Source organism: Miniopterus natalensis, chromosome 1, assembly GCF_054644295.1.
Source record: "Miniopterus natalensis isolate mMinNat1 chromosome 1, mMinNat1.hap1, whole genome shotgun sequence".
Lineage (NCBI taxonomy): Eukaryota > Metazoa > Chordata > Mammalia > Chiroptera > Miniopteridae > Miniopterus > Miniopterus natalensis.
This window is the reverse complement of record NC_142081.1, coordinates 138,255,592-138,273,332: the sequence shown is the minus strand read 5'-3', so window position 1 is coordinate 138,273,332 and position 17,741 is coordinate 138,255,592. Positions and strand designations below refer to the sequence as shown.

General features: G+C 45.8%; 1 protein-coding gene across 1 annotated transcript in view; it reads left to right on the top strand.

Moving 5' to 3' along the window:
• Nucleotides 1-16,122, top strand: part of HADH (hydroxyacyl-CoA dehydrogenase) — a 47,659-nt gene extending 31,537 nt beyond the window's left edge. Inside the window, exons 4-8 of the mRNA XM_016214510.2 lie at nucleotides 980-1,106; nucleotides 4,375-4,464; nucleotides 8,899-8,971; nucleotides 14,318-14,434; nucleotides 15,386-16,122. Coding sequence (XP_016069996.1) covers nucleotides 980-1,106; nucleotides 4,375-4,464; nucleotides 8,899-8,971; nucleotides 14,318-14,434; nucleotides 15,386-15,504 — 526 coding nt within the window. The 3' untranslated portion in view covers nucleotides 15,505-16,122. The remainder of the gene's footprint in view (nucleotides 1-979; nucleotides 1,107-4,374; nucleotides 4,465-8,898; nucleotides 8,972-14,317; nucleotides 14,435-15,385) is intronic.
• The last annotated feature ends 1,619 nt before the right edge of the window (nucleotides 16,123-17,741 follow it).

Genomic DNA, 17,741 nt, shown 5'->3' with positions numbered 1-17,741 from the left:
CTTCTCCTGTCTCCTCTGCTCCTCCTCCCACTTGCCCCTGATTTTTTGGTAAGTGAGAACCCCCAAATCTGGTCAGTAAGGGATTGCTCTCCTTCCTGTACTGTGACCAGGCCTTTATGGTTCTAATTAGCATTAGGGTGTTTTGCATATACTTATCCACAAGGTGGTGCCATAGGAAAGCCTGGAAGTCTTGCCTGTTTAAAGATGTGCCTGTCGTTCATTTGGCACCCCACTTTATTGGGGTCTTAAAAATTAAATTTGGTCTAAGTCAGTATGTATATTTTTAAACTAGTTTTGTTTTATGAAGGAAGATGGTACTGCTTTTTTAGGAACAGAATACCTTGAACTACATTTCTCATGTATATACATGTATCTTTTCTTCCCCAGTTCTCCTTGTGTAACCTTGTGGAACCGCTTTTGGACAAGGCAGTTTTCTTCTCTTTTCATTTGAATTCCTATTCAATGAGGAAGTAAAGCTTTTCACCTGAGGGGAAAAGATTTCATCCATGTTTCTTATCTGATGGTTTTAGTTGAGAATTCAGGCGTTTCTTTACAATTTTTTGTTTGGGTGTCTGTGATGCATCTGTCTTTCTTTCATTAGTCTTTGATCCCTTAGAGTTTTATTTTGTGATTGAGGCTGGTTAAGTAGTTGCCTCCTTTTTTCTCTCACATACCATGAAAATTAACTAGTACAAGTAGAGAGGAGAAATTTTGCTCCCTATAATTAAGGAAAGGTTACCAAATAATATGCCTTTGCAACAGGTAACTTTTAAATTAATATAAAATTTTAAAATTAAATGAACCAGGCCACTTGATTTCAGCTTCTTGTATGAAGAAGTGTCTTTTCTCTGATTTCCTCCGGGGTCAGGACAGCAGATCTGGGCAGGAAGCATTGTCTTGTGTGTTGAACCCCAGAGTAGGCCTGACTGTTCCCAAAGATGGGACTCATTCCGATAATCCACCATCTTTCTCTCCACAGACATACAATCTTTGCCAGCAACACTTCCTCTTTGCAGATCACTAGCATAGCCAATGCCACCACCAGACAGGACCGCTTTGCCGGGCTGCACTTCTTCAATCCAGTGCCCATGATGAAGCTCGTGGAGGTCAGTGCGTGTCTGCTTGCTTTGTAGCTCTCGGCTTTGTTCCTCTGATTCACACCTGCCCTGCCACCAGGGATTGCACTGTACGGATTTTAATGGAGGGTAGGGTGGGGGGAGGTTGTTGTACTGTGCTTCTCTGGCCATAGTCTACCCTTTCAGAGCCAAAGGAAGGTCTCTGTGCTCCGTGTCTTCACAGCCCTGTGTTCTGACCCGTGATGTCCAGGAGGTTTGTTAACTTTGTGGAATGTCAGTTACTTGTTTGTGCCATAGCTGGTGGGCAGTGTGGAGAGAGGCATCTGACTGGGGAGGGAGCACTAAAGACCACTGGCTTGATGAGACTCAGGGGAGAGCCACACGTGTTCAAATGGTCTTGTTGAGGTCAGTTTGCTCCAGGCTGTAAGTGGAATTCTTATTAGATGGCCTGGTTTCACACAAGATCCACTATCACCACCTCATCCACAGTTCCTGGGCTGAATTTGGCCCCATTTAATAGGGCCTCAGTGTTGCCCCCAGGTTGAGCTACATCTCTTGGGTGTTGTGATCAGAACTATTTAAAGAGCTCCTGATAGCCTTGAACCCCCCTGACCATAACCCTGCAGGTGGAAGGAAGTGGCCATGGAGGACTGCCTCCATCTTCCCAGTTGGGCTGCTTCTATTTGCATGTAGACTTGGGGACAAGGGGGATGGAGTCACAGTAGACAATTGGCACCTGAAATGTGGCAACTTGCCTTTTACAGGGGACTAATTACAGGATGTGAGGAGCAGCCGCTATTAAAGTAGCATTTGTTGTGAGGTTGAGGATTTATTGCCGTGCGAAGTGTGGGGGACGTGGAGCCAGGCAGCCCTCCGGAGCCCTGCAGGTCTCCCTGAGAGAGTGTGTCAGGGTCTGTTTTCTCCACTGCTGCCTTCTCCTCCAGGCCCCTTCCTTCCTTCATCCCCTCATCCCTGCATGAGCATTAGCTTCTAGGGTAACGATGACTATTTTCCTCCAGTTTTTCTTCAAGTGACAACCCTGACCTAGCTTGCGATAGGAATCTGTCTGCTCTACCAACATTGCTCCTCAGCTTCTTCCAATTTACCCCATTCCCTAAGGTCCCTAAGGCTGTTTTTGAAGAAGTTGAGGAATGAAAGGGGGGCTGTGCAGGGAGTAGAGAAAACCACATCTATCCTCTTCTGTGCAGAGAAGAGCTAAAGAAGTGGAATGGAATTGTTAACATTTCAATACTTACGAACTGATTACTTTCTTTAGTTACTATATCATGTACATATGTGTTTTGAGATAAAGACACATTTTATAGATTTACTTTGAATTCTAATAACGTTGTTTTCAACCGCATTTATCTGATAATGTCCATCTGTGTCTTTGGAAATGTTGCACGTTGGTTGTTAACAGTTAATGCTTATTAGCAGATGTTAGCATTTTCTAGAAAATGTTTTCTAAAAGAGCTCTTCTCTCTTCAGTGTTTATTCTTTAACTTGAGCTCTCGCATATGTCTGAGTGGCTCTTCTCTTCTACTTGGAACTGGAGATATATATATATATATATATATATATATATATATATCTCCCTTTCAGACTCTGTTGGAGCTGTAAGCAGCTTATCTATAGCATGTTGCTATTTGTTGAATGAATGAATATCCAGCCCTCCTTTTAAAAACCTTTACTATTTTCTACTTTAAACCAACAAATTATTAAAACTCCATAATGAGCAGCCTTTGCCCCAGCTCCGTCTGTGTAGCTCCGGTGGAGACTTCTGACACCTCCTTTGGAATGGCTCTCAGATTGCTGTTTGGTGATGCCTGCGGAGCAGCGCCTGGCTTGGTCCTTCCCGGGCCTCATCCCCATCCTCATGGTGCTTCTTTCTGTTTCCACTCATTGACTTTCCCCTAGTGTCCTCACACCCCGCCACACCCCAAGCTGCGCGCACATTGAAACAGGAATGGCTATCATTCTCTTCATTTATATATTACCTTGCATCTTGCACAGGCACCAGCTCATTAAGCTGCACAGCGCTCTCACAGCAGGGAGGATGTGGCAAGTATCATTATCCCATTTCACAGGAGAGCGGTGAGGCACGAAGGGTCAGATTGGCTTGCCTAAGCTCATAGAAAGGGTCCGATGGAGAAGCCAAGCGTGTTTGCTTCACCTCTCATTGAAGTTCCTTAACGGTCATTTAAATTAAATATACTTGCCAAAATCTAACTCCTTACAGGTAAATTCTCTCAATGTTTCCTGAGGGCTGACTGCCAGGCGTGATGCTTGGTGCTGTCGCCTGTGGATCCCGGCAGCCCTCTGGACCCTTGCACTGCACCTTGCAGGAGGCCTGAGGACTCTGGGTGCCTTCCCAAGGTGCCTGGCAGGCGGCCAGCCCCAGCCTTCCTCTGTGGTGAGCCTGTTCTGAAGCAAAGAGAGCCTTTGGGCTCTGGGGCTTCTGTTCACAACGGTGAAATAACTCATCTCGAGTCACAGGAGACCTGTGACTCGGCCAAATTACTCACTATTCTGGGGCTCCTGACTACTGAGAGAAGGTGGGACCCAAGCAGAATGTTTGAGGGCAGCCATCATACGCTAGTAGACTTCTAGTTACCTCCCTGAAGGGGAGTGAACAGTAGCAAGTAAAACACCAGCAAAAGCCAGGACTTACTGAGCACTTCCTACCTGCTAGTTTGAGTCTCTGATAGACTTCAGCAAAACCCTGGGAAAGCATCCTGTTTCTTGCAAGGTAGAGTATGAGTAGCTTGAGAAATGGTGATTTTTCCAGGAACCTGACTTATTCCAGGTGGAATTCTTGCATAGTAGAATGATGCAGGAAATGGGGCGCTTGTACTGCAGGCCTGTCCATGGGCTGTGAAGAGTGAGCTGCTCCTCAGGTCTTACCTACTCATCTAATACAGTCTCACCTCAATTCCTTGAGATAGGTAGAGTGATGGCAGTGTTGTTTCAATTTCCCAAAACGTGCGGAGCCACAGGGCCAGCAAGTGGTGCAGTTGCGATTTGAGCCCAGGTCTGCCTCAGCGACAGAGCCTGTAAAACTCCTACATGTACACTCACATTATATTTTAAGCCTTGACTTGTTTATTCTGCAGTACTTCACTGTCTTAAAGTGGGCATTTTCGTAAACATTTTGTTTCTGGCTGAGATCCTTCTATTCTGAAACAAAAACTGTTTTTTGCTGCCTGTATGGATGCTTTTGGTCAATGTTTCTTGAACTATTGTGTTAAAATTGTTTACTGACTCTTGGTCATAATTCTTCTCCGCTTTGCATTTCCAGGTCATTAAAACACCAATGACCAGCCAGAAGACGTTTGAGTCTCTGATAGACTTCAGCAAAACCCTGGGAAAGCATCCTGTTTCTTGCAAGGTAGAGTATGAGTAGCTTGAGAAACAGTGATTTTTCCAGGAACCTGACTTATTCCAGGTGGAATTCTTGCATAGTAGAATGATGCAGGAAATGGGGCGCTTATACTGCAGACCTGTCCATGGGCTGTGAAGAGTGAGCTGCTCCTCCTTTCTAGCTCGAAGCCATCATGGGGCCCAGCCGACTGTTGATGAGTGGCCGCCGTGTTTCTATAAATTGATTTTGTTACCCCATCAGCTGTAGCTTCTGGGCCCCAGGAGCCAGAACCACCCTGTGTGTCAGGCACAGCCTGATGGGCACGGGCATCCCAAACAGAACACCAGGGCTTCACTGCTGACAAGAGTACCACACGTGGTCAGGAGATGATGCGAGAGGAGCAGCGCTCTCCGCCTTGGCCACGTTAGAAAGGCTGTTTCTCAGTGGAGTGTTGTGTTCTGTTTTGTTTTCAGTGAGGAGTGTGGTAGAATGGAGAGCATGCCTCGGCCTTTCCCCTTTCTTAAGATATCCACTTATTAGCTGTAAAGCCACCCACTTGCTCCCCACTGCTTCACTCTGGTTACCTTCAGTCTCTCCATTTGTTTAGTTCTTTAGTGCTGCCCAAATTTAAGGACCACACTTCTGCATGACTCGACAGTTGTTTCTCTGTTTGTTTTTAACCCTCACCCGAGGATATTTTTTCCATTGCTTTTCAGAGAGAATGGGAGGGAGACAGAGCGAGAAACATCTGTGAGACAGACACATCAACTGGTTGCCTCCTGCATGCACCCTGATTGGGTTTCATGCCTTTGGCCAGAATTGAACCCGGGACCCTTCAGTCTGCAGGCCGATGCTCTAACCACTGAGCAAACCAGCTAGGGCTGACTTGGCAGTTTTTCTAAAGGGGCAGTTATGTCACAAAATGCCATTATAAATTTTTATAAATATCTCACTTGCTTTTTTGACCATAATTTTCTCTCTCACTGTAGTTCCTTCCATATCCTACTTTTGCTTTCTAAAAGATCCTCAAATTTGAACTCACACTCATATTGTTCATGAATTGTCTGAGTCGTCTGACCATATGGGCCCCGGGAGCCAGAAAGAGCAGGCCTATATGTGCCAGTCCCCCGGCCCAGGAGTGTAGTGATTCTCATTTTTTTAACACTCATTTTTTGTTTGTTTAGTTTTGTGGTTTTAAATCATCTGGATTTTTTAAAGATCGCATTACTAACCAGATGTTGTGATTGTACTTTCTTACCAGTGTATGCTATGTTAGTGGCAGGAAGTAGTAATATGTTAGAAAGAACAGTGTGTGGCAAATCAAAGGCTGGCTAGGAACATAAGTGGAAGTGTGGGGACGAGCCAGTGATTATCTTCAGCAGCATAATCATTAACTCCTGGAGAGCAGGATCTGTCCTTCCACTGGGGTAGCCACAGTAGATGCAGGCATGGGAACTCTCTGGTCTCATAAAATTACCTTTGTTATATCATCTGGAACACTTTCTGTAGGCTAGACCTTAGCACTTCCCTTGAGTCTCTCTGGGTCCGTTATTCAGGCTCTTAGTGAGGCATCCAGACAATATAAGTAGCCATACAGAACAGGGGTCTACATGCTTTTATGTAAAGGGCCAGCAGTGAATATTTTAGGGCACGTGGTTTCTTCTGCAGCTTCTCAATCCTACTGTTGTAGCGGGAAAGCAGTATAGATAACACATTGCTGAGGTGAATGAGGCTGGGTGCCAATAAATCTTTATTTAAAAAACCAGCTGGGGCCCGGCTGGTGTGGCTTAGTGGTTGAGCATCAACCCATGAACCAAAAGGTCACAGTTTGATTCCCAATCAGGGCACGTGCCCAGGTTTCAGGCTCGATCCCCAATAAGGGTGTGTGTAGGAGGCAGCCAATTGGTGATTCTCTCATCATTGATATTTCCATCTCTCTCTCCCTCTCCCTTTCTCTCTCTGAAATCAATAAAAAAACATGTTTAAAATAGGCCTGGCCGGGCGTGGCTCAGCGGTTGAGCATCGACCTAGGATCCAGGAGATCGGGGTTTGATTCCTGGTCAGAGCACATGCCCGGGTTGCGGGCTAGGCAGCCGATCAGTGACTCTCTCATCATTGATGTTTCTATCTCTCTCTCTCTCTCTCTCCCCCTTCCTTTCCTCTCTCTGAAATCAATAAAGATATGTTTAAAAATAATAATAATAAAATAAAAATAAAACAAAGCAAAAGAGGCTGGGGCCTGGATTTGGACTACAGGATTATATTGGTAATTACCAACACTTGACATAGAAGAATGGGATTCATGTGCCTGCAGTGTGTCTGTTTTCATAGTGAGACTTCATAGGGAGAGTGTGGTGTAAAAAGGTTAAGGCCATAGACTCTGAGCCAGCCTGACTGAGTTCAAATCTTGGCTCTCTGGCACTTACTAGCTGTGTAACCTTGGGCAAGTTGCTTAACCTCTCTGTGCCTCAGTTTCCTTTGCCTCACAAAGAGGTATTAATAGTACTTGTCTCACAGGGTTAATGTGACGAACAAATAAATTAATACACATATATTTTTAATCCTGACTGAGGATATGTTTTTATTGATTTTCAGAGAGAGAGAGAGAAACATCTATGTGAGAGAGAAACATCAGTTGGTTGTCTCCCTTAAACACCCCAACTGGGCATCGAACCTGCAGCCTAGGTATGTACCCTGACTGAACTGAACCCGCAACTGTTTTTGGTGTATGAGATGACGCTCCAACCAACTGAACCACCCAGCCAGGGCATGAATTAATAATATTTATAAAGTACTTAGAACAATACCAGGTACATAGTAAGCACAGTAAAGTATATTTAATAAATTAATAAAAGAGCATGGATAATGTAAGCTCTATAATTACATTAAATTAAATTGCTTTATTCGAGGACAGTGTCTCTTTACATCCTACTAACATTATGAGAGTGTCTGTCTTAGCATCCTCAATAGCACTGAATATTTTAATGGGGAAGAGCCTGTTCCCAATAATCGTATTGGCAAAATGCTGTTTTGTTCCAATGAATATTTTTTTGGTTAGTTAGTAGTATGTTTAAATATTTTGTGAGTTTTAGCAGTTTTCAAGCTCTTTACGTAGACAGTGTTAACTCTGTGTAAAAGCTCTGTTTATTGCAAGTGAAGCAGATATTTTTCCCAGGGTGCTTTCTGACTTCTAATCTTGTATGTGGTGTGCTTCGTGTACACAGGTACCCTATCTTGAGTTTCTATAAAAACGTATCAAAGTTGAAAAGCATTTTTGCCCGTACTGAAGTTGAAAAGCATTTTTGCCCTGGTTATAAAATCATAGTCATGTTATTAATATAATCTTGGTTAAACTGATAAAGCTCTTTTGTGCCTCTGTGTTCCTGGGAGATAGGGGTAGGAGATGGTTTGAACGGAGATGCAGAGCCTGTGGCTTTGCTGCCCAGTGTGTACACATGCAGTCGGGTGAGCATTAAGAGTAGTGCAGGGGCTGGGCATCTTTCATTCAGTGTTTACCGATTGCCTAATGTGTGTTAGAAACAGAACTCAGGGCCAGGGTGAGGATTTCTGCCTGCAGGGAGATCACAGCCTTTTCTTCAGAGGGGGCGCCATTTACTTAACGGAGTCAGCTTCACATAAATACCACCAAAAATTGCCACTGCTGCCTGCCCCACCAGCCCCCAAAAGAAATCAGTAGGTGAATCCGCATCCCATACTTGGTCTTCAGAAGAGACGAGGAGGGTTTCAATGTGGAAGGAAAGAGTGGAAGGAGTCATCCAGGGTGATGGGTCCTAGGAGGCTTGTGTGAAACGCCTGTGGTCGGTTTCTTAGGTTGATTGTCCCAGAACCTGTTCCCAGCTCGACAGTCTCACACTGTGTGCCCAAGCAGGATAAAATCCTGAATGTCCCAGGAATTCTGAGTAGCCCAGAAGTGCTGCTCCTGGGAGGGTTGTTTGAGGCAGTGTTACTTTTTCTAGATCCCTAAAAGGAATGTGGGAGAGGAAAGAAGTAGAGGGGCTACCATTTGAGTGTAGGGCGATGTGCACAGCAAAACTATTTTCTGATATATCTTCACAACTTGTCACACAGAAACGATAACTCCCATTTCAGATGTTGAAACTGAGTTTCAGGATGATGCAAGGTCAGAGTATTTAGAACCTGAGCCGAGGTCCGCCTGTCCCCAAAGCCATGCTCTTCTGATGACTCCTTTTACCTGCCTTTATTTCAGGATCCATGCAGTGGAGGCATCTGTGGTTTTTTTTAAGTACTATAATTGTTGGATAAATTGTCACATAAGGTGGAAGTAAGGCTGTGCTGCTATTATAATACAAGTTTTGAAAATCTGTAGTTTCATATATATGGGTAACATAATCCAGGGTGAGAAGGGGCAACCTGGTGACTTCACAAAAGATTAAGTTCAATGAAAATTCACTTGTCTTATTTTTCTGTCGCCTAAAACAGGACACCCCTGGATTTATTGTGAACCGCCTGCTGGTACCATACCTCTTGGAAGCCGTCCGGCTGTACGAACGAGGTAGCTGTCCTGCGCCAGGCGGGAGCAGCAGGTCTGGGAGGCACTGCTCTCTGGGAGTCCCAGACAGGGTCTGCAGGGAGGGCAGGCATTGCAGAGCAGGGAAGGAGCTTCCGTTTCTAGCTGTGTAAGTCGGCCTCGTCTTGGGCCCTGGCACCTTTGTCACTGTGTTCCCAGGACCCCCTGGGTTCCCTATGAGGCCTCTGAGATGTGGCTCTGGGACTGTCCACTGTGGTCCCAGCCAAAGCAGTTCCACGGCCAGCCTGGATTTATATCCTGGACCTCTGCTTTGGTTAAAGGGTTTATTGCTTAGAAAAAGAGTAATAATGTGAAAATCACTGGGTTAGGTAACCTTCAGTTTTCCTTAAGGTTCTAAATTGTGGCTGTGTGATGGGAAGTAAGTCACAAGGCTGACGTGTGCCGAGGGCCATTTCTGACAGCCCTGTCCGGCCTCCTGACGATGCCAGGATGCAGGTTGGGGTTTGTTAACCTTAAGAATAGACTAAAATGTTTCCTCAACACTTGTTGATAGAAATATAAGACCTGGACCTGGTCCAGGTTATAAAATGTCATGTATCCTCCTGTCTGCTTTCCCCACCACATTTCTGGAAAGGTAACTATCATGTCAGCTTCAAAGGCAAAGAGGCCTCAATAGGACGGGGTAAAAAGCCAGTGTAATTGTTTTCAATTACTTCACAAATGCTTGCTCCTGAGAATGTCATTTTGAAACAAAACGTTTCTACCAGCTCTTCCAGAGAGATGAAAGCACATTTGCTTCCTCAAATTCTGCTTTAAATGTTAAAACTTTTCCCTGTTTCAGGGGAGCATTTGCCTCACTTTTACTCCAAGATCAAACCAACACTTCTGTGTTTATCTATCAACAAACACGCCTAATTACACCTCAGGAAGCGGGAAGTGTTTTGCCTGACCTTGAAAGGCAGGGTTGATTTTTGTAATGTGATGTGTTAGATGATAGCATGTGGGTGATCCACCTCCTAATGGTGTTTTTCTCCCTGGAACATACTGTCACTTTGATATATTTGCAAATGTGCCATGTATCTGATTGTAAGTTGAAAGTCATTTTCTTGTCTCTGTCCCCATTCCACAGCAGTGGTCCTTTTCTGAACAGATACATCCCTTTGACCCTTACCGCCACTAGTGGCTGGTGAGGTGAAGCTGGAAGGGGGCCTGACCCCATGGGGGAGGTCCTCTTAGTTTGCCTTTGATGCTGCCCTCGGCACCTGTCATTGCTGTCCCTCTGCCTCTCCCCCACAGCCTTCTTGGGGCCTGGGAGCCAGAGCATGTGCTTCTAGAGCCAGTTGGGTCATGTCTGGGGTGGGGGCTTTATCCCAGCAAGCCACACTGTGGTCTGGACTCCTCATGGCACACGTCGGGCTGCTTACCATGTCCCTGCTGCTGCCTCAGGGTTCTGCCCTCCTTCAGCCAACAGAGGTGTGTTAGATCCACACCTGCCACCCGTTTCCATTTGTCTGTGCTGAGTGGCTGGCTGATGTGCATCCATTCTACTTGGAAACCTGAAGACGTTTTGAATCATCCTTCTCTTGCCTATCACATCTGTTCACTTGTCACTTTTGATTCCTCCCTGTCACCCTAGCTCCCCTGTGCTAGTCAGCCTGCCCCAGAGAGGCTCTTCAGGCAGCAAAGGCATTCACACTGCCTCAAGCCTTTCCTAACTGGTCTTCTGTGCTATGCTTGCTGGAAGTGTCATGCTGTCTTGGGTGGTGAGGACACCATGCGTGCTATGTCTGCCTCACAGCGGGGGAGCCTCAGGGCCCAGCAGCAGAGTCGTACAGTGAAGACACTCTGACTCTGTGTATAGCACTGTCTTGGTCAGTTCCGTCTGCTGTAATAAGAATACCGCAGACTGGGTGGCCTGTAAATAACCAGTCTATTTCTCACAGTTCTGGAGGCTGGAAGTCTGAGATCAGGGTGACAGCACAGTTGGATTCTGGTGAGGGTCCAGTTGCAGACTGCTGACTTCTTGCTGTGTTGTCATGCAGATATTGCAGAGAGAGGAAACAGGCTCTTAGAAGGGCTCTAATCCCATTCATGGGGGCTCCATCCTCATGACCTCATCTAATCCTGATCACTTCCAAAGGCTCCATCCACCTTTTTGTGTCATTGCATTGTGGGGTAGGGTTTTAGCATAGGAATTTGGGGAACACAATCATTCTGTCCATCGCAAACACTGCTGATAGACCTGTGGTGTGCGTGCTCCATGCAGACGGGCTGGCACAGTGCTGCTTTGGGTGATGGAGGCTTGGTAGGAGGGTGGGTGGGGCATTACTGCAGGGGGTCACCTCAGTCATCATCCACTCAGGCCTCCTGGGCAGCTGAACAGCTTGCAGAAGACCGCAGGCTGCCACCAGTACTTTCACCAACTAACTCCCCATGGTGTCTCTAGGCACTCCACTGCCCCTCTCCTCTGCTCTCTGAGCCTCGGGCCATCTCAGTGTCCTTCAGCTTCCGCCCTCACTCTTTCTCTTGCTCATTCATTCCACACTATAGTTAAGGCCTGATTGGCGGAGTCAGTCACCCTCATCCCTGTGGGTCAGACCTCCCTCTCCATACCTTTGAACAGGCTGGTGACCCCATCAGTTGCCACTCTGACAGGTCACGTTGTGATAGGGCCACAGGTGACATCCTGGGAGAGCCATGAGCCTGCCCCCAATCATGTGATCTGCTCAGGACAGTGGTCTGTCGTCACCAAGGACAGTGCACTTGTCAGAGGGCCTTTATCCTCACTCCTTGCCCCGCCTTCATCTCCATGTCCCTTGCCCCACCTTCCCTACAGGCCCTGCCCAGGGTCGTCAGTGCTGCAGGCTGCGCCTGACCTGTGCTGTTATAGTGTCTTTACACTCTGGCTCTCCCATGGGACAGTTGCCCCCTTTTCCTGTGGCATAGCAGGTGTCTTTCTTCTTCTGTACTCTTTGCTGTGATGGTATCCAGGTCTTCATCTTCATACCCCGCAAAGTGCTGGCACTCTGTTGCTGAGTAAAAGGAATGGCACCTGCTGTGACCCTGATTGTTGTTAATGCCAAGAGTGACTGATAGGTGGTGCTGATGAGCCAGCAAAAGAGCCCTGTTTGGGCAGGTCCCAGGTTCCCAAGCTGCAGAAGATCTGGGAGGTCTCTGAGGAAGCTTTTCCTTGTTGTCTAGAGTTAAGGGCTCTTAACTGGGGAGGAGGGTCCCAAAAACCTCCTAAGGCTGATGGAAAATTTTACATGTATGTACATTTTCTTTGGAGAGGGTGTCAGATTCTCAGTGAAGTGCTTTTTTATAAGGAAGGTTAGGAATTACTGGTCTAAAACACACCACCACTTTACCTCCCACAGGGCACACCAGTCTGTGTGTGTTTTATTTCTCTGTCTCTTCTTGCCTCTCTGGCTCTGTATTATCAGAATAGAATTTTCAGAGCTGTGCTGTAAAATTGTTTAGTGTTTTTTTTCTATGATATGCTGTCTTCATATTATTTTTTGAAGTAGTCAAGTGAGTCTCTGAATCTGGAATTAAAGTTTTGCCTGTAGGGTTCATTGCCTGTCCTTGAATATAGATTTGATTAAATGGCTGCTTAAGGTAAGTTGGAACCATTATGCTATGAGATTTCTGTCCCCAGGGAGCCTATATTCTAATGAGAGGAGATAGCCCCTAGTAAATAACCAATGGATAACATGTTAGGTTGTGACCAGTAATCTCTGAGAAGATAAAGCAAGAGGACGGCAGGGCTCCTAGCCTAGAGTCCTGACAGTTACTAGTTTATATGCATGGAGAGAGATGGTGCTCTGAGCAGAGGCCTGCAGATGTCAGATGTCAGAGGGCGTTGGGCACTAAACACAGGGAACAGCAGGTGCTGAGCCAGAGGAATGTGCTAGGCTGTCATCCCAGCATTCCGGCTCTGACACTTAGAAGCCTCAGGGTTTAATGAAATTCTCTGAGCAGAATCTACCTTTTAGCTGCCATGTTTTTTCTCATTCCTCCCTTTACACATGCTGTTCCTGCTGCCTGGAATGCCTTTCCCTGCCTGCCTTTCCCTTGGGATTCTGTTCAGGATTTAGGACCTGGGCTTGGTGGTGTTTTGGTGAAGTCATGGTAGTGTGAGTAAACCTCTCCATCTTTGCCCACACTGCTGCGTGAATCTTAGCACTTGTTATGGTGAAATTTTTGGTTTACACATTTGAGTTTTCCCATTATGAGTACTCATACTTGAGTGCTCGTTTGTTTTCCTTCGTCTCGTTCTAAGTGTGGGTGCCTGGTACATAACAGATATGAATGCAAGTTGAATGAATGAATGAGGACACTCGATAAGGCTAATGTATATGCTCATTTTTGCTCTCTTTGCTTTCTTATGACCTGAAATTCAAACCATGATTCTCAGAATCCTCTGGTTGACTAATGAATGGACTACTGATAATGTCACTCTTATTAATTAATTGGCTGGTATTTTAATCACCTAGGACTGCCTTGAAATCCTCTGGCATTATTTCAGTACTTAATATGCTTTTTAAAGTCATCTTTATAGATGTTATGTAGTTCCTGTTTCTCATGCCCCAAAATCTGAAAGATTTAGGTATGAAATCTTCTGAGTATTTTAACATTTTAGTCTAATGGACTCTTTATGCTTTGGAACAAAATTCTAGATAGCCCCTTACTGGAGACTCTTCCCGTTCCCGATTTTGGGGAATTGGGGACAAGCTGTTCTCTGTAAAGACCACCTGAGGTCCAAGGACAGTATGTTAAGGATGAGATTCCAAGGAAGGAGCATATTGGCCCTTGTCTTGGTCTTCTCAACACATTTTCAAACTTTCATGGCAGTTCTCAATCAGGTTTGGGTCTTTCTTCGGTATTATCTTGACTAAAGGGTTTATGTGAATGTGATTTCTAGAGGAATACTCATTACTTGTAAAACCAAGAGAGCTGGAAAAGAAAAATATATGTACAATAAATACAAAAACATAAAGCTTAGTTCTTTTTTCAAAAGTCCATTTATCAATTAAATATCTACTCCAGCTTTAAATGTCATTTTAGTGAATTATTCCAGAGTTAGAAAATTCCAACCTGTTAGAAAGTATGTAATGTTTCCAGGCCACGGGGACTTTCTCTGTTCATGGGCAGAATTTCCAATAGAACAGCATGGTGCAGTAGCTTTGAAAGTCTTGGGACCTGCTTGGCATGTACCTCTGGGACAAAATCTTACTCAAAACAGAAATCCTGACTCCCGATACGTTTTGAATGTGCAAGGATGGGAAACTAGTAATCCTGGAACTAAGGGCCTGGCGAGGAGAACTGGGGGGAAGATGGTAGTAACTCGGGGCTGCCCTCTCTCCCTAGGTGATGCATCCAAGGAAGACATCGACACCGCTATGAAGTTGGGAGCTGGGTACCCCATGGGCCCATTTGAGCTCCTCGATTACGTTGGGCTGGACACAGTGAAGTTCATCATGGACGGTAGGACTTGGGATTCTCTGTTTCTTTCTTAATGGAGTCAAGGTCGTCTCTCAGCTGTGACTTGCACTGCTGTTTAAAACAGAAATCTAAGGGGTCTTAGACTTTCCAAAGTCCTGCCCTCACTAGCTTAAAGATTCAAGCTAATAGATGGTAGGAAAAGGAAAAATGTGGCTGCCTAGTATCTCCTCACTAGTCAGGGCCCCTTTTTTATTTTTAACTTTTCACTTTGAAGTAATTATAGATTCACAGGAAGTTTCAAATATAAAACAGACAGGTCCTGTTTGCCCCCTTTCCCAGTATTGCCTAGCAGTTCCATTTTACACAACCACAGCAGAGACATTGGTGCCTGGTGCCCTCCTCGCACACATTCTGATTTGTATGACTGCTCTGCAATCAAGATACACAACTGTTTTTAAAATGTGCCCATTTTACTGTAGAGGCTCTGAGACTGTGAAAATAATTATTCAGATGGGACTACTGAGGTTGAGTAGCTTACACTGCCAAGTTCACAAAGAATACTTACGTGTTTGGGAGGAATGAGGAAGGTTCTACTTGAAGCATGAACTTTGCAATTTAAAGAGGATTAAGATACCAGTGTCAGCGAATTCAGATGTTTGACGTGTTCTGAAGGTTGTTTGTGCCAGTGAGGGGTCCAACTGCAGGTGAACCATTGGTTTCAGGAAGGGTTTGGATAAACAGGAGCCAGGCCTCAGCAGCGGGGGTGGGGTGGGGAGGCAGGCAGCACACCTCCTTTGGGGCCTCGGGCTGCACCAGCTCAGCCTGCCTCTGCCTCCGCCTTGTTGTCCTGCGGGGCACCACGCCCAAGGGGCTCCCCCACGGCAAAGTGGGACGCTTCCCCTCAGGCTCTGCCTCTAGACTTGCACTGGGAATGCCGAGATGTAAAAATAAACCCAGCACTTCATCCTGAGCCTGTTCCCCTCTTCTCAATAGGGTGGCATGAGATGGATGCTCAGAACCCCCTGTTTCAGCCCAGCCCGTCTGTGAACAAGATGGTAGCGGAGAACAAGCTGGGCAAGAAGACTGGAGAAGGCTATTACAAATACAAGTGACGTGCAGGTTCTCCGGCTCCGAAGAGCCCTGTGAGCTCCCACCAGCAGCTGCCCCAAGTGCCCGCGGGAAGGCTCCTGGGCCAGACGGGCTCCCTCCCAGCAGTCTCTCCGATACCGTTCTGATTGTAATCTTTCGGAAGTAGTTATTTACGTGTAGCCGAGTTCTGCATTGAGAACCAACTCCCTTTTTTAGTCTGTTCATTTCTGTGTATTTTCTAAGAAGCTTTACACCCTTGGTGCCTTGGAGCAAGCATTTCCTTTGAACCGTGTCACTTCCATAATGCAGTGCCTGGATTCATTCACTTGTAGCGGGAGAGCGCTTCCTCCTAGAGCGTGTGGGCTCCTCGCTGCCACACAGGAGGTCACGGGCGTTGACTCCTCGGTGGCATCTCACCTTCCATTCCTGGGCGCATCATAGTGTCATGTCTCTATTCAACTCATCATCTGCACGCCGCTGCTGGGCTGGTGGGAACGTCCCACGTGCTTGGTCTGCAGGAGGAGGTTTCCTTCACATCCGAAATCCGAATGACTCTGGTCTCCCTCTGTCTTTTTCATGAGAAATCATTACTGCAAACTGCCTATAAATTGACTAATAAAATTCAATCTAATCTGTGAGAATTTGAATTGAAATGAACATGTATAATTTAAAATGATAATATGCTTAAATGGTTATAAAGTAAAGGTTGGTGATTTAGGGGAGAGCTGTGCCCCATCTTCTTTGGTCTGTGATATTTTTACAGTGGAGGTGGTGAGGGGGGGCAGTGGCAGGAGGTGCTTATGGGACCTGCCTGTAGCTGTCTCTCCAGGTTTCCTACCAGTAAAGCCATACCAAGGGCACAGAAAACAATTTTTAAGGAACATCTGTTTCTTTGCCAACAAAGAGAAATAATGTAACATAAACTTCTTTTAATCATTGTCTTGAGAAAGTGTCTTCCAAGATAGAATTTGGAAGCTGTAAAGACATCAGAAACCCTGGGGGCCAGTGACCTCATTAACAAAGACCCTGAGTTATGTGCCCAGGGTCACCAGAAATTTTGTAGCAGAGCCAGGATTAGAACTAGATTTTGATGATAAAATTAAATACAAACTAGCACATTTGGGAATTTTAAATCCAGACTTTCAAATGGCTCTCCCCAAAATGGGCATCCTTATTTGGTGCCCTGGGGCATAAGTATAATGGTTGAGAGATTGCCCCCTCTCCATTTCATGACTGACAAAGGGGCTTATTAATTTTCTTTCTTGAATCTAACTATAGCATAATAGGAACATAAATATGTGCATACATTTCTGCCCCACATCGAAGCTGGTTTAGGAAACTTAGGTTATTCTTATAAAACGTTTCCTAACGAAGAAGAGGAAGCACCTGTGACGCCACAGTGTTTCCATCACTGAAGGTCACCTTGTGGTCTGACAGTCCGGCTGCTCTCAGGCTGGCTCTTGACCTTTAACATGCGTCCTGCCTCTGGAGGGGCCTCATTTCCTTCCCACTTACTGGAGTGTCTGCAGGATGTGGGCCCTTGTCCTAAAAATGGCAGAGCTCGCTCTTGACCACTGAATTCCAGGGAAGAGAGAGAACTTGGCAATGTGACGGTCAGCCTATCAGGGTAGGGGTCTTTTTCTGGCTGAGGTTTTTAGATGTACTTTTAGCAAGTCAGAAAGCCTGGTCTCTGAACATTCTTTTATCATTTTCAAAAAATCTTTCCATGCATTGTGTGGGACCAGGAGGGAATTTTGAACATCCTCTTAAACACAGGAATTGAGAGTGGCGTCCTCAGTCCCACCGAGAGCTCCCTGGGAAGGAAGGCCTCAGCAGTCAGGACCAGCTGTGGCCCTTTGCTGAGGTCTGCCCTGCAAACTGGACCTCAGGAGTCAACCCCAACGGTTAGGTCAGCAGCACTTGTCCAGGAGGAGCTGCGGGGCCTGACCTCACTGCTGCAGCTTCTTACCTCCCCAAACTCCTCCCAGCAGCCACCAGGATCTTTCATCAGATCTTGAAAGAAACTACCAGGTTTTAGGTCAAGAGGATACCTCCCCCTTCCTGTACTCCCTTCTTAGTGATATTCCTATAATAGAATGAAAATTTGAGATTAGAAAGAAAACCATACAATTGATGAAATAAATGGCTTGTTGAAAAACATTAAGTGAGCCTCTGAGCATGGCCATCACCCAGACTTCAGTTAGCAGGATGGCGTTCTCCGAAGAAAAGTTTTAATGCTTATGATGATGTCTTTGTAAAA